This window comes from Callithrix jacchus, chromosome 10 (assembly GCF_049354715.1).
Source record: "Callithrix jacchus isolate 240 chromosome 10, calJac240_pri, whole genome shotgun sequence".
In the NCBI taxonomy this organism is placed as follows: Eukaryota; Metazoa; Chordata; class Mammalia; order Primates; family Cebidae; genus Callithrix; species Callithrix jacchus.
In genome coordinates, this window is record NC_133511.1 from 65,124,632 (window position 1) to 65,142,999 (window position 18,368).

The following is an 18,368-nucleotide window of genomic DNA, read 5'->3' on the forward strand; positions in this document are numbered from 1 at the left end:
TTGAGTTTATACCATTTAAAGTTCTTAACAGAAAAATCAGTTCATTCAGTAAATATTTATCAAGCACCTACTATGTGCCAGTCATGTTTGAAGCACCAGAGATACAGCAATGAACAAAACAAGGATGATTTAACAATTGAGCAGATCTGCTAAGTATTTTAAAACCAGAGCTGAACTTCAATGTATTTTACATTTCTGCATTTTCTGAAAACAGAAAAAAGTGTATATATTTAGTCACAGGTACCTTGTCAGAAAGCAAACTTACCAAGGAATTCTTAATCACTTCACTTCTATAAAATTCTGGAAAAGAAAAAAAAAAGAACAATAAGTTATATGAAAGAAAATAAGCCCATTAACAAACTCTTAATCCTCTAAATTTTTAAACATATATTCCAGCAAAACATTTAAAATATTTTCAAGGGATTATTCTCTCTATATCTTTATCTGTTTAAAAAAAAACAAGGTAAGAAGTAAATGAAAGTGTTTTAAAGGGAATAAAACACTTACTTTAACCTTCTTTACTTCTGCAAGGACAGTTAAAACCTTTCAGATTTACTTTAGTGACTATTGCCTTACTGGCTCATTTTTCCTCCAAATTTAATTTGAGCCCTTAAAAACCCCAACTTTTTTCCTTCCCCACTTCCACCCTCATAACTGAATCCATCTGCTCTGTTTTCCTCAAACATCTCTAATGATTACCTATGGTAGTTCTGCGGAGTGAATACTGATCTAGGTTATCTAGTTGCTAGCGTTTTAACCAAAACTAGCAACCAGATAACCTAAGTCCTACTTCTACTTCTGTCACTAACATTTTGTCTATTTAATTCTCTTGGGCTCATTATTGCTCTAAGACAACTTAGAGAATTAAACTGATAATTGAAGGTCCTCAGTAAGCATTAAAATTTCATGATTCTACAGCTTTCATGTATGTTGGAAAATGTTACAAAACTCAAGGATGCAATCAAAATCTGTCAGAAGTTCAGCCATTCCCAAAAACCTTCCAGTATTCCCTCTGCTAACCCTACCCAAGTCACCTCTATGTTGCTCTTATGGCCAACATGGTAAAACTCCATCTCTACTAAAAATACAAAAATTAGCTGGGCATGGTGGCACATGCCTGTAATCCCAGCTACTTGGGAGGCTGAAGCAGAAGTGCTTGTGGCACGATCTCAGTTCACTGCTACCTCCACCTCCCAGGTTCAAGCAATTCTCCTGCGTTGGCCTCTCGAGTAGCTGAGACTACAGGTGCCCGCCACCATGCTTGGGTAATTTTGGGGTTTTACCACATTGGTCAGGCTGGTCACGAATTCCTGACCTCAAGTGATCCGCCCCCTCGGCCGCCCAAAGTGCTGGGATTACAGGCATGAGCCACCGATCCTGGCCCAATTTTTGTATTTTTAGTAGAAACAGGGCTTAGTCATGTTGGCCAGGCTGGTCTTGAACTCCTGACCCCAAATGATCCACCCGCCTCAGCTGGGATTACAGTCATAAACCACCACACCCAGCCTAAATTTTCAAAAAGATATAATCCAAGACCTACTTCTATATGAAAGGGACCATTAGATACAAATATTTCTCTATGTAGCCATGCTAAGACCTAAAGAAACAAAGCAATCACAGATTGCAGAGCATGGTTTCAATGGCGAGTTTTGGCTGTTCGGCAGCATTCCATTCACTCAACAAATGCTTCATTAGTGCCTCATCCATACTTATAATAGGAAAAGTATAAACTTAAGCTACACTGCAAAACTATTTTTCACCTAACAGATTGGTAAAACTTCAAAAGTTTGCACAGGCTTGGTGGTAAAGCTGTGGGGAGAAGCACTCACACATAAAACAACTCCCACGGAGGGCAATTCACCATCCTCTTTGTCACAGCAATTCCACTTTGTGAAATTTACCCTACCAATATACTGCCATCATACAAAACAATTTACTTATAAAGTTATTCAATGCAATACTGTGTATATAGCAAAAAACTAGAACAACCTAAGGGCCCACCAATAGGAGTCAGTTAAATAAATTATGGCATATTTATTCAATGCAAAACTATGCAGAAAAAAAAAAACAGGGATGCTGTCTAGGAATCAAAACAGAAAACTCTAAGACAGTAAGTGAAAAATGCAAGGTATAGAAACATAAATAGAATGGTACATTTTGTGTAAAAAAAAAAAAAGAGGAGAGAAAGGAATAAGAATATTTGTATTTGTATTTGCAGAAGGAATCTCAGTAAAGACAAACAAGAAATGAGTAACGGTGCTTATCAGGGTGGGGGAGAAAAGTAGGGTGATGGAAGGCAGGTGAAAGAGAGCCTTTAATATAAACCTTTATATCTTTACATATATATTTTTTTACCTATTAAAAAATTAAATTAAAAAGACAAAAATATTTGAGGGCCTAGTATGTGTCAAGCATGGTTCTGCATATTGGGGACACAGCAATGACCAAAAGGGACCTAAAAATCTCTGTTCATGGAGCTTACATTCTAGTGGAAAGAGACATACAATAATCAAATAATTAAACATATAGTATGTCAAGTGATCTTAAGTACCATGGAGAAAAACAAAGCACAAAAGACAGAGGAAAATAATCACAACTTATAAAAGCGTTAGTCAGTGATCAAGGAGACTTTCTCTGAGAAACATTTGGAATAAAGATCTGCAATTCAGAAGAAGCAGAATTGAAAGGAAAAGAAAATGGCCAGGCTGGGTGGCTCATGCTTGTAATCCCAGCACTTTAGGAGGCTGAGGCAGACAGACCACGAGGTCAAGAGATCGAGACCATCCTGGCCAACATGGTGAAACCCCATCTCTACTAAAAATACAAAAATTAGGTGGGTGTGATGGCGCACACCTGTAGTCCCAGCTGAGGCAGAAGAACCGCTTGAACTCAGAAGGTGGAGGTTGCAGTGAGCTGGGACTGTGCCAATGCACTCCAGCCTGGGCAACAGAGCAAGACTCTGTCTCAAAAACAAAGGAAAAAAGAAAGATCTGCAAGAAGCTGGAAGCACTAGTCATGGGAATATGTACAGGAAAAGTATCCAAGTCAAAGAAACAGCAAATGAAGAGGCTTTTAAGTTAGTTAAAACCAATGCATTCAAGCAACAGCTACAACGTCAGCTGGCTGGAACACAGACAGCTGGAAGAGTAGCAGATGAGTTCTGAGAGGTAACCAAGAATCGTATTATGAAAGGCCTTTTAGAAAACCATAAGGAGTTTAGCTTTTACTCTGAATGAGATGGGAAGCCACAGGAGCGTTTTGAGGAGAGAAATAAAGGGATCAAACTTTCATTTAATAAAAGCTGAGAACAGACTGAGGGAGTTACATGAGCAGACAAACCTGTTAAACGTCTGCTTCCACAATGCAGGCAAAAGATGACTGTGGTTTGAGGATAGCAAGTGATCAGGTTATGATTATATTTTGATAGTAACAGCCAGAAGTATATGCTGAAAGACTGGATATGGAATGTAAGAGAAACAGGACAATTTCAAAGTTTTTGGCCAATGAAATAGAGTTGCCATTTTCTGATATAAGGAAGAATATAGGAAGTGGATCACAGCTGGAACATGAAGCTCAGTTGAGCATACCAAGTTTGTCACCTACTAGGCTCCAAATGGAGTTGTAGAGTAGGCAACTGAATTACAGGGGTATGAGTTCAGAAGAAAGGTCAACAGGTGACATTTAAAACCGTAAGACCTGAGCCAGGCTTGGTGGCTCCTGCCTGTAATCCCAGCACTTTGGGAGACCAAGGCAGGTGGATGGCTTGAGCCCAGAAGTTTGAGATCAGCCTGGGTAACATAGCAAAACTCGGCTCTACAAACAGTAAAAAAAGTTAGCCAGGCATGGTGGTGTGTGCCTGTAGTCCCAGCTACTTGGGAGGCTGAGTGGGAAGAATCACCTGAGCCCAGAAAGTTGAGGCTACAGTGAGCTATGATTCTGCACTCCAGCCTGCTTGACAGAGTGAGACTCTGTCTCAAAAAATAAATAAAAACAAGCAAACAAATAAATAAATAACTAAAACTTTGAGACTTGTATAAGATCACTAAATTAGGTAATATAGAGTTCATCTTCTGATGTATTGAAGATAGTATTCCAGGAGAGGACAGGCACTTACATTTCACAGGTAAGAAAATAACTATGAAAAACAAACTTGATTGTATAAAAATTCCAAGTTTAACAGGGAACCAAGTTTAAAACCTATCCATCCATTAACACAAGGCTTTGTTCTCTGGGGATATATTAACTAATGTTTGATTGGAAATATTTTAAAAATAGACAATCTCCTAAAAGCACTACAGGGATGTCAAAAGTCAAAAACATTTCACACATTTCTTCTGAAATTTCACACATATCTTCTTTGGATCTGCTGTGAATTTAGCTGAAATAAAAGAAAAACTGAGAAGCCAGCATTTCAGATATTCTTCCAACAAAACACTGTCTTTTACCACTAAACAGGTGATACAGGTGGTTCATGGAGAAGAGTCAACTGGTCTCTTATCATGATTGTACTATACCAAGGACCAAATAATGATCATAAAACATTCATGTTTGTCATGACCGGTCTGACCAACAAGATACAGTAGCATTCACTAGAATTACTAAGGAAAGGGCTTCCCGGCTCCTCCTATGGTAGTTAAAAGTTTATAAAGCCCAAGAGTTCATGAATAGGCTTCAATCAACCATGACATTTTGGAATAGGAGGAATTCTCAGAAATCACCAGTTCCTTCATTTTAATGATAAATTAAAGCCCACAAGAGGAACTAAATGCCCTATCCAAGAGGCTTGACAGCTAATGGCAGATTCAACAGCTACACCAGACCTGGGACTTCCCCTGTGGTCTGTCACCAGCTATTCACTAACTGTGTTGATGATTATCTCACTGAGGTAATTTCGAAAAACAGTCTATGATAACTCCTAAATTCAAGATACAATCTGAGCTAGAGGAAAGAAAATACAAAAACAAAAAAAAGTCACTTTGCTTTCACCATATCTCTAGACAAGTTTTTAACATGATCATTAACCAGGCCCATGACTACTCTCATTTTAGAAAACACTATTATGATTATGATAATTCTAATCATTGCTATCATTTTCCAAATTCCCAAAATGTGCTAAGTACTGGTGTTAATTACTATTATCAGAGGTAACACTGAAGCAAGAACACAGAAGTTTTATTAAGATAATCAGGATTGATTATAAAGAAACTCATCAAAAATTTACTCCAGCTCTGTCATATATTGCTAATGATATAACCAGTTAATGAGCAGTAGACTAAATGTTTTAAAGCCTACAAAAATGCTTATACCCTTAACCAAATTGTTTCATTTTCCTTCTGGACACACAGGAAGCCTACATTTCCCAGTCCCCCTTCCATCTAAAAAGAAGAACGTAGGCCAGGTGCAGTGGCTCAGGCCTATAATCTCAGCACTTTGGGAGACTGAGATGGGCAGATCACCTGAGGTCAGTAGTTTGAGACCACCTGGCCAACATGGTGAAATCCCTTCTCTACAAAAAACACAAAAATTAGCTGGTTGTGGAGGCACATGCCTATAATCCCATCTTCTTGAGAGGCTGAGGCAGGAGAATCACTTGACCATGGGAGGCAGAAGTTGCAATGAGCTGAGATGGCACCACTGCACTTCAGCCTGGGCAACAGAGCGAGACTCCATCTCAAAAATAAATAAATAAAATAAAAAATGAAAAGGGCAATGCAACTGATTAATGACCAATAGAATGTAATAAAATTCATGTGGACCATTTCATTTAAAAATCTCCCACGAGTAATCCTTCTATCTCTGGCCATACCAAAGGCCATGTATTGAGGACAGCAGCAGCCCAAACTAGAAGGAACCTGAATACCTGAGTCAATGCTTAAGAGGACAGCTGCCAAGACAGCACCTGATAACACCTGCACTGGACTTAGTGTAAGAAATGTATTTTGGTAAGCCACTAAGAGTTGTGGTATTTGTTACAGTAGCTAGCATGAATCATTAAGATGAATACATTGTTTTAAAAATATGTAATGGGCTGGGCACGGTAGCTCATGCCTGTAATCCCAGCACTTTGGGAGGCCAAGGCAGGCATGGGATCATCTGAGGTCAGGAGTTTGAGACCAGCCTGGCCAACATGGTGAAACCTCATCTCTACTAAAAATATAAAAAAAATCAGCCAGGCCTGGGGGTGGGCACCTATAGTCCCAGCTACTCAGGAGGCTGAGGCAGGAGAATAGCTTGAACTCACGAGGTGGAGTTCGCAGTGAGCCAAGATCGTGCCTCTGTCTCAAAAATAAAAAAAAATTTTTTTAATGCAATGGTTAGACTGAAAAGTGAGAATAAAATAAATTTACATGAGGATGGTAGAATTTAGAGTCCTTTTCCCATTCTTAAAAAATATTTTAAGGCTATTTATGAAGGGGCTTCTTCATTGTATATTTCTTGACTGAATGTTTTAATGAGCAGATACAGGTACTGATATATAAAAAAGAAAAAAGTTGTTAAACAATCACTGCTTTAATTAATAGTTAAAACTAAAAAAAGGTTAGGGACAATAGCTCACACCTATAATCCCAGCACTTAGGAGTCTGAGGCAGGAGCATACCTTGATTCCAGGAGTTCGAGACCAGCCCAAGAAACATTTAGGACCCCATTTCTACAAAAATTTTTTTCAAAGTTAGCCTGGACTGGTGTCTCACACCTGTAGTCCCAGCTATTTGGGAGACTGAGACAAGAAGATCGTTTGAGTCCAAAAGGTCAAAGCTGCAGTGAACCATGATCGTACCACTGCACTCTAGATTGGGTGACAGAATAAGATCCTATCTCGAAAATAAATAAATAAATAAAATGTCACTTGAATTCTTCACCTTTGCCACTGGACAAGATTCAAATAAGTCTCAGAACCTTTTGTTAAAATGATGTCACCTTTTGTTAACATAAATAGATCTTTAATCATATCAAGATTTTCATGAGGATCATATGATCCATCATATAATCCAACATTCCTGTCATTACATGCATTCTAAAGGTGGCTGTGATGTGTAATCAAATATATGATCTACTCTTAGAATGTTCACTTACAGAAGAATCTAGTATCTACAGTACAATATATAAAACTGAATTAGAAAAAACTATGCCATTCTTCTGAAAACGATTCCATGTACACAGGGAATTACAGATACGAGAAGATAAAAACTAGGTCCCTGTTTTATCATAATATTAAAGAAAAGAAATTTATTATATTTTCATAAAAGTAAAATTACTACAGGACACTGGATTCAATCTACCTGAAATGCTACCTACTAGACCATTAATAAACTAATATTCATGAAGGAATGAGAAAGTTATCAATGTAAGCCTCAGTTATCTGCAATAACTATCCAGTCGCCATGTTTCTTTAGTATACATCCCAACTGCTCATGAGATATTTTCAGACAGCATAACAATTTAGCTTTCTAAGAAGCAATAACAGCAGGAGGCACTGAGAGTCAATCTGTAGGTAGCAAGTCCACAGATTCCCTTACCTTTATAAACCTTTTCAGAACTACACAAGTGAAGTGTAAAGTAGGTATCAAGGAGCTGATGGCCATTTCTATTAACAATGTTCCGGGCAGCAATGTTCCGAAGATGCCGAAGACGCCGCTGAAAAATAACAACAAAAAGAGAGGGCATTCAGCCTTTTCCTCCTATAAAATTTTCTCAAAGTTGCAGTTCAAAAATGAAATGTAATAGGTTGTCTCAGTCATTTATTTATTGAGCCAGAAATCATAATCCAGTCTCTTATTTATGCCTTGGCATTCCCTCTGTCAAACAGAAATGATACCTGCCCTATCTCATTTACAAGGTGGCTGGAGAATGAAGTGACAACAGACATGAAATATTTCTGAAAAGCACTATGAGTGCTACATACCTGCAATAATAGCATTAGTATTCCCTGGAACATAAACTAAGTAGTAACTTGCTTTTTTCCACAGAAGGATTCTGATAGACATGCAAAATCCATCTCATACCAACAGATAATCCAAGATTAACACATACACTCACCCCTGATGCTAGTTCAGTCTAGATGCCAGATCATCTATCTATACAAGCAGGAAAAGAGGCCAAAGTCAAAAAATAAAAATAGTGACTCACTGGTGATTCTATCCAGCCAATAAAGCAACTGCTGTGAGCTTCAATTCAATTTTCATTTCACCAGTAATCAACCAGGTCTCAATTTCCTAACCAGACCTTTTTCCTAACAATTTCTCCAACCAGACTCTTTAGTGATTTGAAATGACAAGTTTGGAAATGCAAAAGCTTCATAAGCAATAGTAGAAATCAACAAAAATACAAGATAAGATTAAGGGATAGCCAAATCAACTCTTATATCAAAAAGAGAATGTTGGCAATGCTGAAGTCTGGGCACAGCAGTTTCAGCCCCAAAAGCTAGTTCCCTCTGTCAGACAATTATTCTCAGAGACTTAAAAACAGAAGCCAAGTGCTCAGCTCACACTTAAAATATGCTTACAGCTCTCCCTCAGGCTGAAAGCCAGTCTACTCTCCTGAGGTAAGTCTACTTCCCATTACATGCGCAGTCAACCAGAAGAGCCCAAGTCTTTTTCCCATGTACATACCAACCCAATCCTTTCACCCAATCCAGAGATTAAGATTCTTTGAGAGAGAAGGTTATTGTCTAATAAATTTGTTTAATCCTCTAAGTATCAAAAGCCTCGAATGTATTTACAAAAGTTTCCTGGGCTTACTCTAAAAGACTCATTTTTCCACAATCTGCAATGGTTTCCATTTCACACTCTGGATTATAGCAACCATTTTCTCCTGCCACACACTTTCCATTAGACCCTTCAGTCAAAACTTTAAAAACAGGAACCACTAATTATCTGTATATAATAATCACATCTATTTTGCCATAAGATTACAATCCTGGTCCTCTGTTCAAAGACCTGAAAATATTTGGAATTAAATATCTAGGATAATGTACCAACATCCAATTATTGTTTTCAAAGTCCTCTGCAGCCTCACTTCTCTATATACCATCCTTAATTCCCACCCTCAGTCTTCCTCAGATCCTCCACATACCCAAGCCCTCAGTCACACACGACTACTTAAAGTTCATCAAAAAGACCATGCACTTCCCTAGCTCCATGCATTTGCTCATGGTAAGTCCTCAATGCCATCCCTTTTCTTTAAGGAGATGCTATGCATAGTTCAAAGTTTAGGAGAGAAAATTCCTTCCCTTCCTCATTCTCCAACTGAAATTGAGGAAGGAGAATAGGGTCTCCAGAAGGGAAACCCTAACTTTCCATGCCTAAGTAACAAAAGGACCAAGGGCTACTCCCTTTGCAACGCCCCCCCCATCTGATTGTTGTTTTTCACAACCAATCAGATGTTTTGCACAGGAGTGTAACTTTGTAACTTCAGCCTCTGATTGCAGGTCACCACTTCATTTGCATGGTGTGAATGCCAAGTGGCCAATGGGAAACCTCTGAGGGTATGTGGACCCTAGAAGATTCTGTAACAGGACCCTTGAGTGGCTGCTCAGGCCTGCTCCCACCCTGCGGTGGGATTATCATTTTCAGTGAAGCAATGAGAAATCTCTGCTTTCATTGCTTTATTCTTTCCTCGCTTTGCTGTGTACTTTGTCCAATTCTTTGTTCAAAACACCTGGACAACTTTCAGTCAAGACTTGCTACCGGTAATAAAATTAGTTGCTCCCTTATTAGGATAAATAAGAACTTTGCTTCTGTCTCTATTATAGCACTTATTTTATTCAGCCTTTATTATAGTTAGTTGTTTACCATTATCTTCCCTATTAATCTAGCATTCAAAGGCTTGATAGAAACCATTACCATCACTGTACGGTTAGCATTTATTAAATGTTTACCATGTGCCATGCACTGTGTTAAATATGTGCTTCATACATGTGATCATTTAATTTTCATAACAATCCTACAAGGCTAACTATTATTCATTATCATTATTCAGTGCTGTATCCCAACGTTTTTTTTCTTTGGAGAGGGAATCTCACTGTCTCACCCAGGCTGGAGTGCAGTGGTGCAATCTTGGCTCACTGCAACCTCCACCTCCTGGGTTCAAATGATTCTCCTGTCTCAGCCTCCCTAGTAGCTGGGACTACAGGCATGTGCCACCACACCCAGCTAATTTTGTATTTTTATTAGAGACGGGGTTTCACCATGTTGGCCAGGCTGGTCTCAACCTCCTGACCTCAGGTGATTCACCTGCTGGGATTACAGTTATGGACCACCACACCAGACTATCCCAACATTTCTAAGTAACCAAATATAAAACAAAGAAAATAATAAATGACAGGAGATATCTCAAAATGAGGAAACAATGCAGAAATGAAGCAAAGGATTACACCCTATATATGTGGATATGTGTCTCTGCCTAAATACTATATATACCTAAAATATATAATTTGGTCTTTATACTCCTTTATTGCTACAGAGCACAGAGAAATAAACTATCCTTCAACTAAGAGAATAACTTTATGACACATTCAATTATCATGGAATTGACTGCCTTACAAAGCAGTGTACAGGACTTGGACGGAGATCAGATCTGTAATAGATGCAAGGATATTATTACCAAAGAGATCTCTGCATTATGTAGCAACTGCAGGAAATTAGCACAAGCACCTCCAAGACACCTTCTGATTCTAAACTCTATGACATTCTTAACTGGGTGGATTACCAGTATAATCCACTAATCTGAATAAACAGAACTAACCACATTCGGAGCATTTTATAAGAAGGTTTAAAAACTCCATAAACTGACCAAATATACTTAAAGCACTGACTGTAGAATGTATGACTTTTTGCTCTTTTCCTTTGTTTTACTTATTTCAAAAGCATTAGCATAAGTATTCTCATTATACTGAAATTAATTAAAATACAAGATGCTTCCAGAAACTGAAATGGACAAAGAAAATAAACTTTTTATTTTATTTTATTTGAGACAGGGTCTCACTCTGTCACCCAGGCTGGAGTGCAATGGCAGATCACAACTCACTATAGTCTCAACCTCTCAGGCTCAAGTGATCCTCCCACTTTAGTCTCCCAAGTAGCTGGGACCACAGGCATATACCACCATGCCCAGCTATTTTCTTTTTCTTTTTTCTTTTTTTTTGGGTAGGGACAGGATCACCCTATGTTGCCCATGCTAATAAACTGTTTATGGGTAAATTACTCACACAATCTTGGTGAAAGGCTGTAAATATACATGTAAACCTTCCTGTGCCCTAGGTCTTGTCTTCTTTTTTAATAACATTCATTTCAGAGCCAGGCACAGTGGCTCATAACCTTGGGAGGCCAAAGCAAGAGGATCACTTGAGCCCAGAAGTTTAAGGTCAGCCTAGGCAACAACATAGTAAGACCCTATCTCTAGAAAAAATAAAAACAAATTAGACAGGCCGGGCACAATGGCTCTTGCCTGTAATCCCAGCACTTTGGGAGGCTGAGGTGGGAAGATCACTTGAGGTCAGGAGTTTGACAACAGTCTGGCCAACATGGTGAAACCCTGTCTCTATTAAAAATACAAAAAATTAGCTGGGCATGGTGGCACACACCTGTAATCCCAGGTATTCAGGAGGCTGAGGCAGGAGAATCGCTTGAACCTGGGAGACAGAGGTTGCAGTGAGCTGGGATCTTGTCACTGCACTACAGCCTAGGTGACAGAGCGAGATTCCATCTCAAAAAAAGCCAAAGAAAAAAGTTGGAGAGCTGATATTACTATAAAGCTACAGTAATCAAGGCAGAATGGCATTGGCAAAAGAAGAGGCAAATCGATGAGAATAGAATAGAGAGCCTAGAAATATACTTACACAAATATAGTCAACTATTCTTTAATAAAGGCTCAAAGATAATTCAAAGAAGACAGCCGTCTTTTCAACAAATGGTATAGAAAGTGGACATTCTATGCCAAAAAAAATGAATATAGACATATATCTTACACTTTTCACAAAAATTAACTCAAAATGAATCAGAGACCTCAGTGAAAATGCCAAACTATAAAACTCCTAGAAGATAACATAGGAAAACATTTCGGTGACCTTGGGCTTATGATGACTTTCTAGATACAAAACCAAAACTATGATTCATAAAAGATAAAACTGATTAAGACTTAACTAAAATTTAAAACTTGGTTTTTTCTTAGGCCTTGCAATGGTTCTAAGTGGTTTGAAACCCTTACCAGATTCTGATGCCTACCCACCAGATGGTTGGTGAACACAGGGCACTTCAAATCTGAGAACCTGCCTGATGACTGAAACGGGGTAAGCCTTAACAGCACTGTTCGCCTACAGGAAATCCTTATGACTTGTCTTTTAACTGCTCTCGGGCATAAGGTCTAGTGGTACTTCATGTCCTAGTGGCACCATCGAGCATAAATAACAATGCTTTGATCTTTTCTAAACAGAATTACTGGCTGACTCTTCAAATGGTCCACCTACAGATATTTAAGTCAAACGTTTTTTATGATCTAAGTTGGTTCAAATATCACAGGAAAGTAAAAACATTCTGAGTAATTAAAATGTACACAGACTTTGGAATTACTCCCTAAGATGACATCCCATGCAGTTTTCTTTTTTTTCATGTCTGTGACATAGCTTCCTAATATCTGCTAACTTTTTTTTGGGGGGGGGACAACTTTTGGGCTCAAGAGGTACATATACAGATTTTGTTACATGGGTAAACAAACATTGTATGTCTCAGGGTTTGGGGTACAGATAATTTTCTCACCTAGGTAATCAGCATAATGCCCAATAGCTAGTTTTTAAATCCTCACCCTCTTCCCATCCTCCACCCCTCAAATAGGCCCCAGTATCTACTATTCCCTTCTTTGAGCCCTTGTGTATTCAATGTTTAGCTCCCACTTGTAAGTGAGAACATGAGGTTATTGGTTTTCTGCTCCTGTATGAATTCACTCAGGATTATAGGATCCAGCTACAACCATGTTGCTGCAAAGGCCATGATCTCATTCTCTTTTTATGGCTGTGTAGTATTCCATGGTGTATATGTATCACATTTTCTTTATCCAGTCCACTGTGGATGACCATCTAGGCTGATTCCACGTCTTTGTGATTGTGAATTGTCATATGGTCAAGCACTCTCCAGAAACTTCCTCAAATGCTGTACTTTCTACTTTCACAGTTATAAAATGCTCTTCATGCATCATTCTACAGTGGTAAATTTAGGTGGCTGAGTTGTGCTCTAGTAACATCCATCTCCAAAGCTAAATAGGAGATTTTAATTTTTAAATTAGCATGGCTTTAAAATCTTTGAAACACTGCCTATCACATTCTTACATAAAGGTTAAAAGCATTCACTAACATACAAAATCAAAACTTATTCAGCTTTGATTTGGGGGATAGACAGATTATAGCTCACAATTTAACTACCTGAAATGTTGGCAGTGGACAAAAGGGCAATATGAGCCTAAATTCCTTAAATTTTACAAATCTTTCAAATACAAATTCTAACACAATATTTAAGTGGTATGCATAGTAAATTTGAAACATCGGGCTGGGCGTGGGTGGTTCACACCTGTAATCCCAGCACTTTGGAAGGCCAAGGAGGGCAGATCACTTGAGCCCAGGAGTTTAAGACCAACCTGGGCTACATGGCAGAACTCCTTCTCTACAAAAATTACAAAAATTAGTTGGATGTTGTGGCACATGCATGTAAGTGCCAGCTACCCAGGAGGCTGAGGTGCAAGGATCACCTGAGCCCAGGAGGCTGAGGCTACAGTAAGCCATGATGGTGCCACTGTACTCCAGACTGGGCAATGCAGTGAGATCTTGTCTTGAAAAAAAAAAAAAGAAAAGAAAAGAAACCTCTGCTTTAGTTTAAAAAAAAAGAATAGAAAACAAAGTGTTACAATTGTACTCATTAGTATGATTATAAACCAGTACTTCCACAACACCTAAAGAGCTGTTTTTCTTCTTAATACCAGTAATTTTCTTAGAAAGCTGCTTTAAAACTTAACAGTAGAATATAAACAACTTTTTTGTTTTGTTTATATATTTTTTGTTTTGTTTGTTACGGCCTTGTAGATCCACAGTCCAGCAGAGTTAACTCTACCTGCAGCATCAGGGATGTTTGTGCGATTCAGCTCAGGCCAATCAGCACATTCTATTCCCCTCATCATAACATATGATCCAATTAGGGTTAACAAAAGATCCAGAAATTAAACTGTTGAGTGGTTTTTTTTGTTTTGTTTTTTTGATGGAGTCTTGCTCTGTCACCCAGGCCGGAGTGCACTGGCACAATCGCAGCTCACTGCAACCTCTGCCTCCTGGGCTCAAGCAATTCTCCTGCCTCAGCCTCCCAAGTAGCTGGGACTACAGGCGCATACCGCCACACCCAGCTAATTTTTGTATCTTTTGTAGGGATGGGATTTTGTTATATTGGCCAGGCTGGTCTTGAACTCTTAACCTCAAATGATCCACCTACCTCGGCCTCCTAAAGTGCTGGAATTAGAGGCATGAGCCACTGTGCTCAGCCATGAGTTCATTTTTACCCCCACTGGCTCTGAACCTAGAAGGACATAGGGCTAGAGATCCTGTCAGCCATCTTTCCATCACAGTGAAACCAGGAAATGAAATGAACAAGGAAGAAAGCAGAGTCAAGAGATGTGGGATTCAGACCCTGCTGACACAATTTAAGTCTGGCTCAAACTGTACTTAAAGTAAGTACTATGATGACAAACATCAGCCCATCCATTTAAAACTACCAAGGATTACAACTAGGGAAAGGACTTACATTGTAATGTTTATTAAGGATGTAACCCATAACAGGTTAGCAGATGAAGAGCAACATTCTAACTCAGTGGCAAGATAAAAGAAATGTTTCACTTTGTTAAACACATCCATATTTTAGAAAATGATCACTTCTATAGGGTCAATCTACATTTGTTATAGAGTTTTGAACCTCAATATAGGGGAAAGCAACACTTAAAAAACAGTCAAATCACATACCATAACTAACGGAACTCAAAGCCATTTTCGGTAGTGAAATAACCACTGGGGCTTTATGTTCCTCCTGTATTTACCTTTCCTTTGCATGCATCTAAAATTCTCTGGCTTCTGAGGTATATTAATGACCAAAGAAAACTGATGTGTCCTTAATCTTGTTCTGCATTAAGTGTTGGAGAGTGATTCAGGGAGGCTGATAACCAAAAGACAAGGAAATGGCTCCCATTCACCCTCCATTGCTGGATCACTTGCTTAAAAAACAAAAGTATTGGCTGGGCGTGGTGGCTCACACCTGTAATCCCAACACATTGGGAGGCCGAGGCAGGCGGGTCACGAGGCCAGGAGATTGAGACCATCTTGGCCAACATGGTGAAACCCTGCCTCTACAAAAAATACAAAAATTAGCTGGGTGTGGTGGCGCATACCTGAAATTCCAGCAACTCAGGAGGCTGCATGAGGCAGGAGAATCGCTTGAACCCTGGAAGTGGAGGCTGCAGTGAGCCGAGACTGCACCACTGCACTTCAGCCTGGTGACAGAGCAAGACTCTGTCTCAAAAAAAAAAAAAAAGTACTATGATTCTTAAATATAATTACTCCATAAATCCCCACTGTTACCTAACTAAACCATCCCACATACAACTTTCACAACTCCCAGGCCCACAAGGAGGTACTTTCTAAACCAAGTTTGAGTCTGATTTGCTTTATCTACAAGAGCTATTACAAATCAATAATATAACCAATAATCAATAACGTAGAGACCAAAGAAAAAGGGACAAAGAATGTGAAAAGGCAGGTGACAGGAAAAGAAATGGAAACAGTCAATGAACATGAGAAAAGATGTATAATCACACCCATAATTTAAAAATATGCACATCAAAATAAACATTCCACCTTGTGCCCGACTGCAGTTTCCAAACACAGTTGCCCCAATACTTTCCATCTGACATGCTCTCTTACAATGTAATGCTGCCACTCCTGTCATCCATTAAGAAGTGAGGTCTACATTTCCTCCCCAAAAAATGTGGAGAGAAATGAAGCTATGTGACTTCTGAGGCTAAATCGTGAAAGGTGACATGACTTCCACCTGGTCCTTTTGGGATATTCTTCCTTGGAACCCAGTGACTATACTGTGAGGAAGCCAGCCAGTCACATGGGCTTCACAGGTGTTCTCTACAGCCCCAAGTGAGATTCCAGCAGGAAGCCAGGCATGTAAGTGACCATGTGTTGAAGCTTTGAGCCTCCAGAAATGACATCAAGATAATAAGCAGACACAAGTTATTCCCACCAAGCTCCAGCCAAACTGCAGATTTGTGAGCAAAATTAATGATGATGATGTTATTTTAAGCCACTCAAGTTTTTTGTTTGTTATACAGTAACAGATAATTAAAGGGACCTATCTGATTAAAGAGTCAAACCATTTTAGTCTCTACTGGGGTTGATACAGGGAAAGCCAACAACACTGGGGAAAACATAAAACTGGTCTGCTTTGGAGCAAGGGCAATTTAGCAAAAATTATCAAATTTTAAAATGCATATATAATTTTTTACCAAGCACTCCACAAATCATAAAACTGTGTGCAAATATGTTTATTCCAGTATTGCTATAAAATCAAAAACTGAGTAACACTCTTACATTGTGGTACAATGTAAATATACAATGGAAAACCATATTACCAGTTTTTTTAAAGGTCATTGAAAATGATATGAAACAAACCAAAGAGTAAGAAATTTTTAATGTTCACATAGAGAAATATTACTATATACCTTGAATAATGCAGATCAGACAGTAAATCTTTTGAGCTTTTCAGTGCACACCTGGTCTGTCTACATACTCTTTTTTTTTTTTTTTTTTTAACAGTCCAGAGGTCTTTTATTTTTTTTTTTAACACCTATTATGCCATGAATTCATAAGGAATAGGTTCCAGCAGCTCAGGCTTCTTCCCATTGGTTCTCACAAAGTGTGCTTCTCTGGGTGGAGCAGGCTGTCGCTTCAGTTGGACCCAGGTACCTTTCTCTTTGGCTTCCTTCTCTTTCTGATCATTTTCCTTCACACATTTTAGGAAGCTATCTCGGCTCTTAGAGTGCTTGATGTTCTCAATATGCACATTAATTCTCTTGGCAAGAATCTTGCCCTTAACTTGTTTGTTTACAATAATGCCAACAGCATGTTGGGTAACATTGTAGACTCTTCCAGTTTTGCCATGATAACATTTGTGGGGCATTCCTTTTTGAACAGTACCCATTCCCTTGATGTCTACAATATCACCTTTCTTATAGATTCACATATACATGGCCAAAGGAACAACTCCATGTTTTCTAAAAGGCCTAGAGAACATGTATCGAGTGCCTCTCCTCTTTCCCTTTGTGTTCGTCATTTTGGCGAATTACTGGAAGATGGCCCTTCCCTACCCTTCTTTTCTAGTTTGTTAACAATCCTTTAACAAAATAACAAGCATTCTTTGCTTGTCAGTTGTTACAAAACCAGCCATTGTTAGTCACAGTTTGCTGACCCCTGATTTAGATAAACACAGATATTGTGAGATAATTTCTTAGTATTTGCCTTTGGAAATGCAGTCAAACTTGTCCTAGACACCTTCTTTCATTCCTACTTTCAACTCCTTTTCCAACTTCCATTTCTTTTTCAGGTCAGACGTTTACTCTCGGCCTGAGACCAGGCTCAATGGTATGCAAGATTTAAGGCCTACGTTATTTTGGGTAAATTTACATTACTCTAAGTTTTTGAGGGGTAACAAATGTAAACCTAGGGGAAACTGGTTTTCCACATTTCCACAGAAGGTAAAATACTCAACTCCTGAACTAAGAATTCTAAGAATTAAGCTTGATAAATTCAAGTCAGTTAAAAAAATTTAAAAAAACAGAAAGGAGCTCTCCATGTAGCACTCTCAAATCACCTATATTTTCCTAATCCTTTGATCCAACCTGAAAGCCTCACTGTGAAAAGTTTTGAAAAAACATAAGAATGCTTTAAAACTAGTGCCTGGGGCTATTGGCTCTAAGCAAATGGTGCCAACAACATTACAGATTTAAACAAACAACTCAACAACCCTAATCTCTCATGAAACACTTCATAGTTCCTGTCCCTAATTGAAAGCTTTCTCTGGCACAAATTACACAACCTTGTAACTAAAGCCGTCATTGTGAAATTAACTCTGCTCTCCCACCAAGTTCAAATCAGTCTAAATTTAATGCGGTCACCTACTAAGCACTAAATTATAAAACAGGCTTCTCACAAAACAAACTGTTAACTCTGAACTTTCTTCATTTCTTATACATTTTCGCTCTGAGTTTCTTATCTCTATCCTATTTACCCCCAATCTTGGTGAAAGTCCCCAAAACTTGCCTTCCCCTCCTGCCCCAATTTT

The 18,368-nt window shown here is 38.7% G+C and overlaps 1 protein-coding gene and 1 pseudogene across 14 annotated transcripts in view; both read right to left on the bottom strand.

Annotated features, from left to right (window-relative positions):
• The window catches only part of UVRAG (UV radiation resistance associated), a 319,164-nt gene that overhangs the window by 275,458 nt on the left and 25,338 nt on the right, over nt 1-18,368 (bottom strand). For 7 of the 14 annotated variants that reach the window (XM_078340195.1, XM_078340191.1, XM_078340197.1 and 4 more), the window contains 2 exons: nt 7,518-7,635; nt 266-300 (listed from right to left, as the gene is read on the bottom strand). In XM_078340195.1, the coding sequence (XP_078196321.1) occupies nt 266-300; nt 7,518-7,635 (153 nt within the window). Of the gene's footprint in view, nt 1-265; nt 301-7,517; nt 7,636-15,411; nt 15,537-18,368 lie in introns of all 14 variants that reach the window. The other 7 variants (XM_035265389.3, XM_078340193.1, XM_035265393.3 and 4 more) reach the window with 2 other exon arrangements.
• On the bottom strand, nt 16,823-17,384 carry LOC144578109 (large ribosomal subunit protein eL21 pseudogene; annotated as a pseudogene).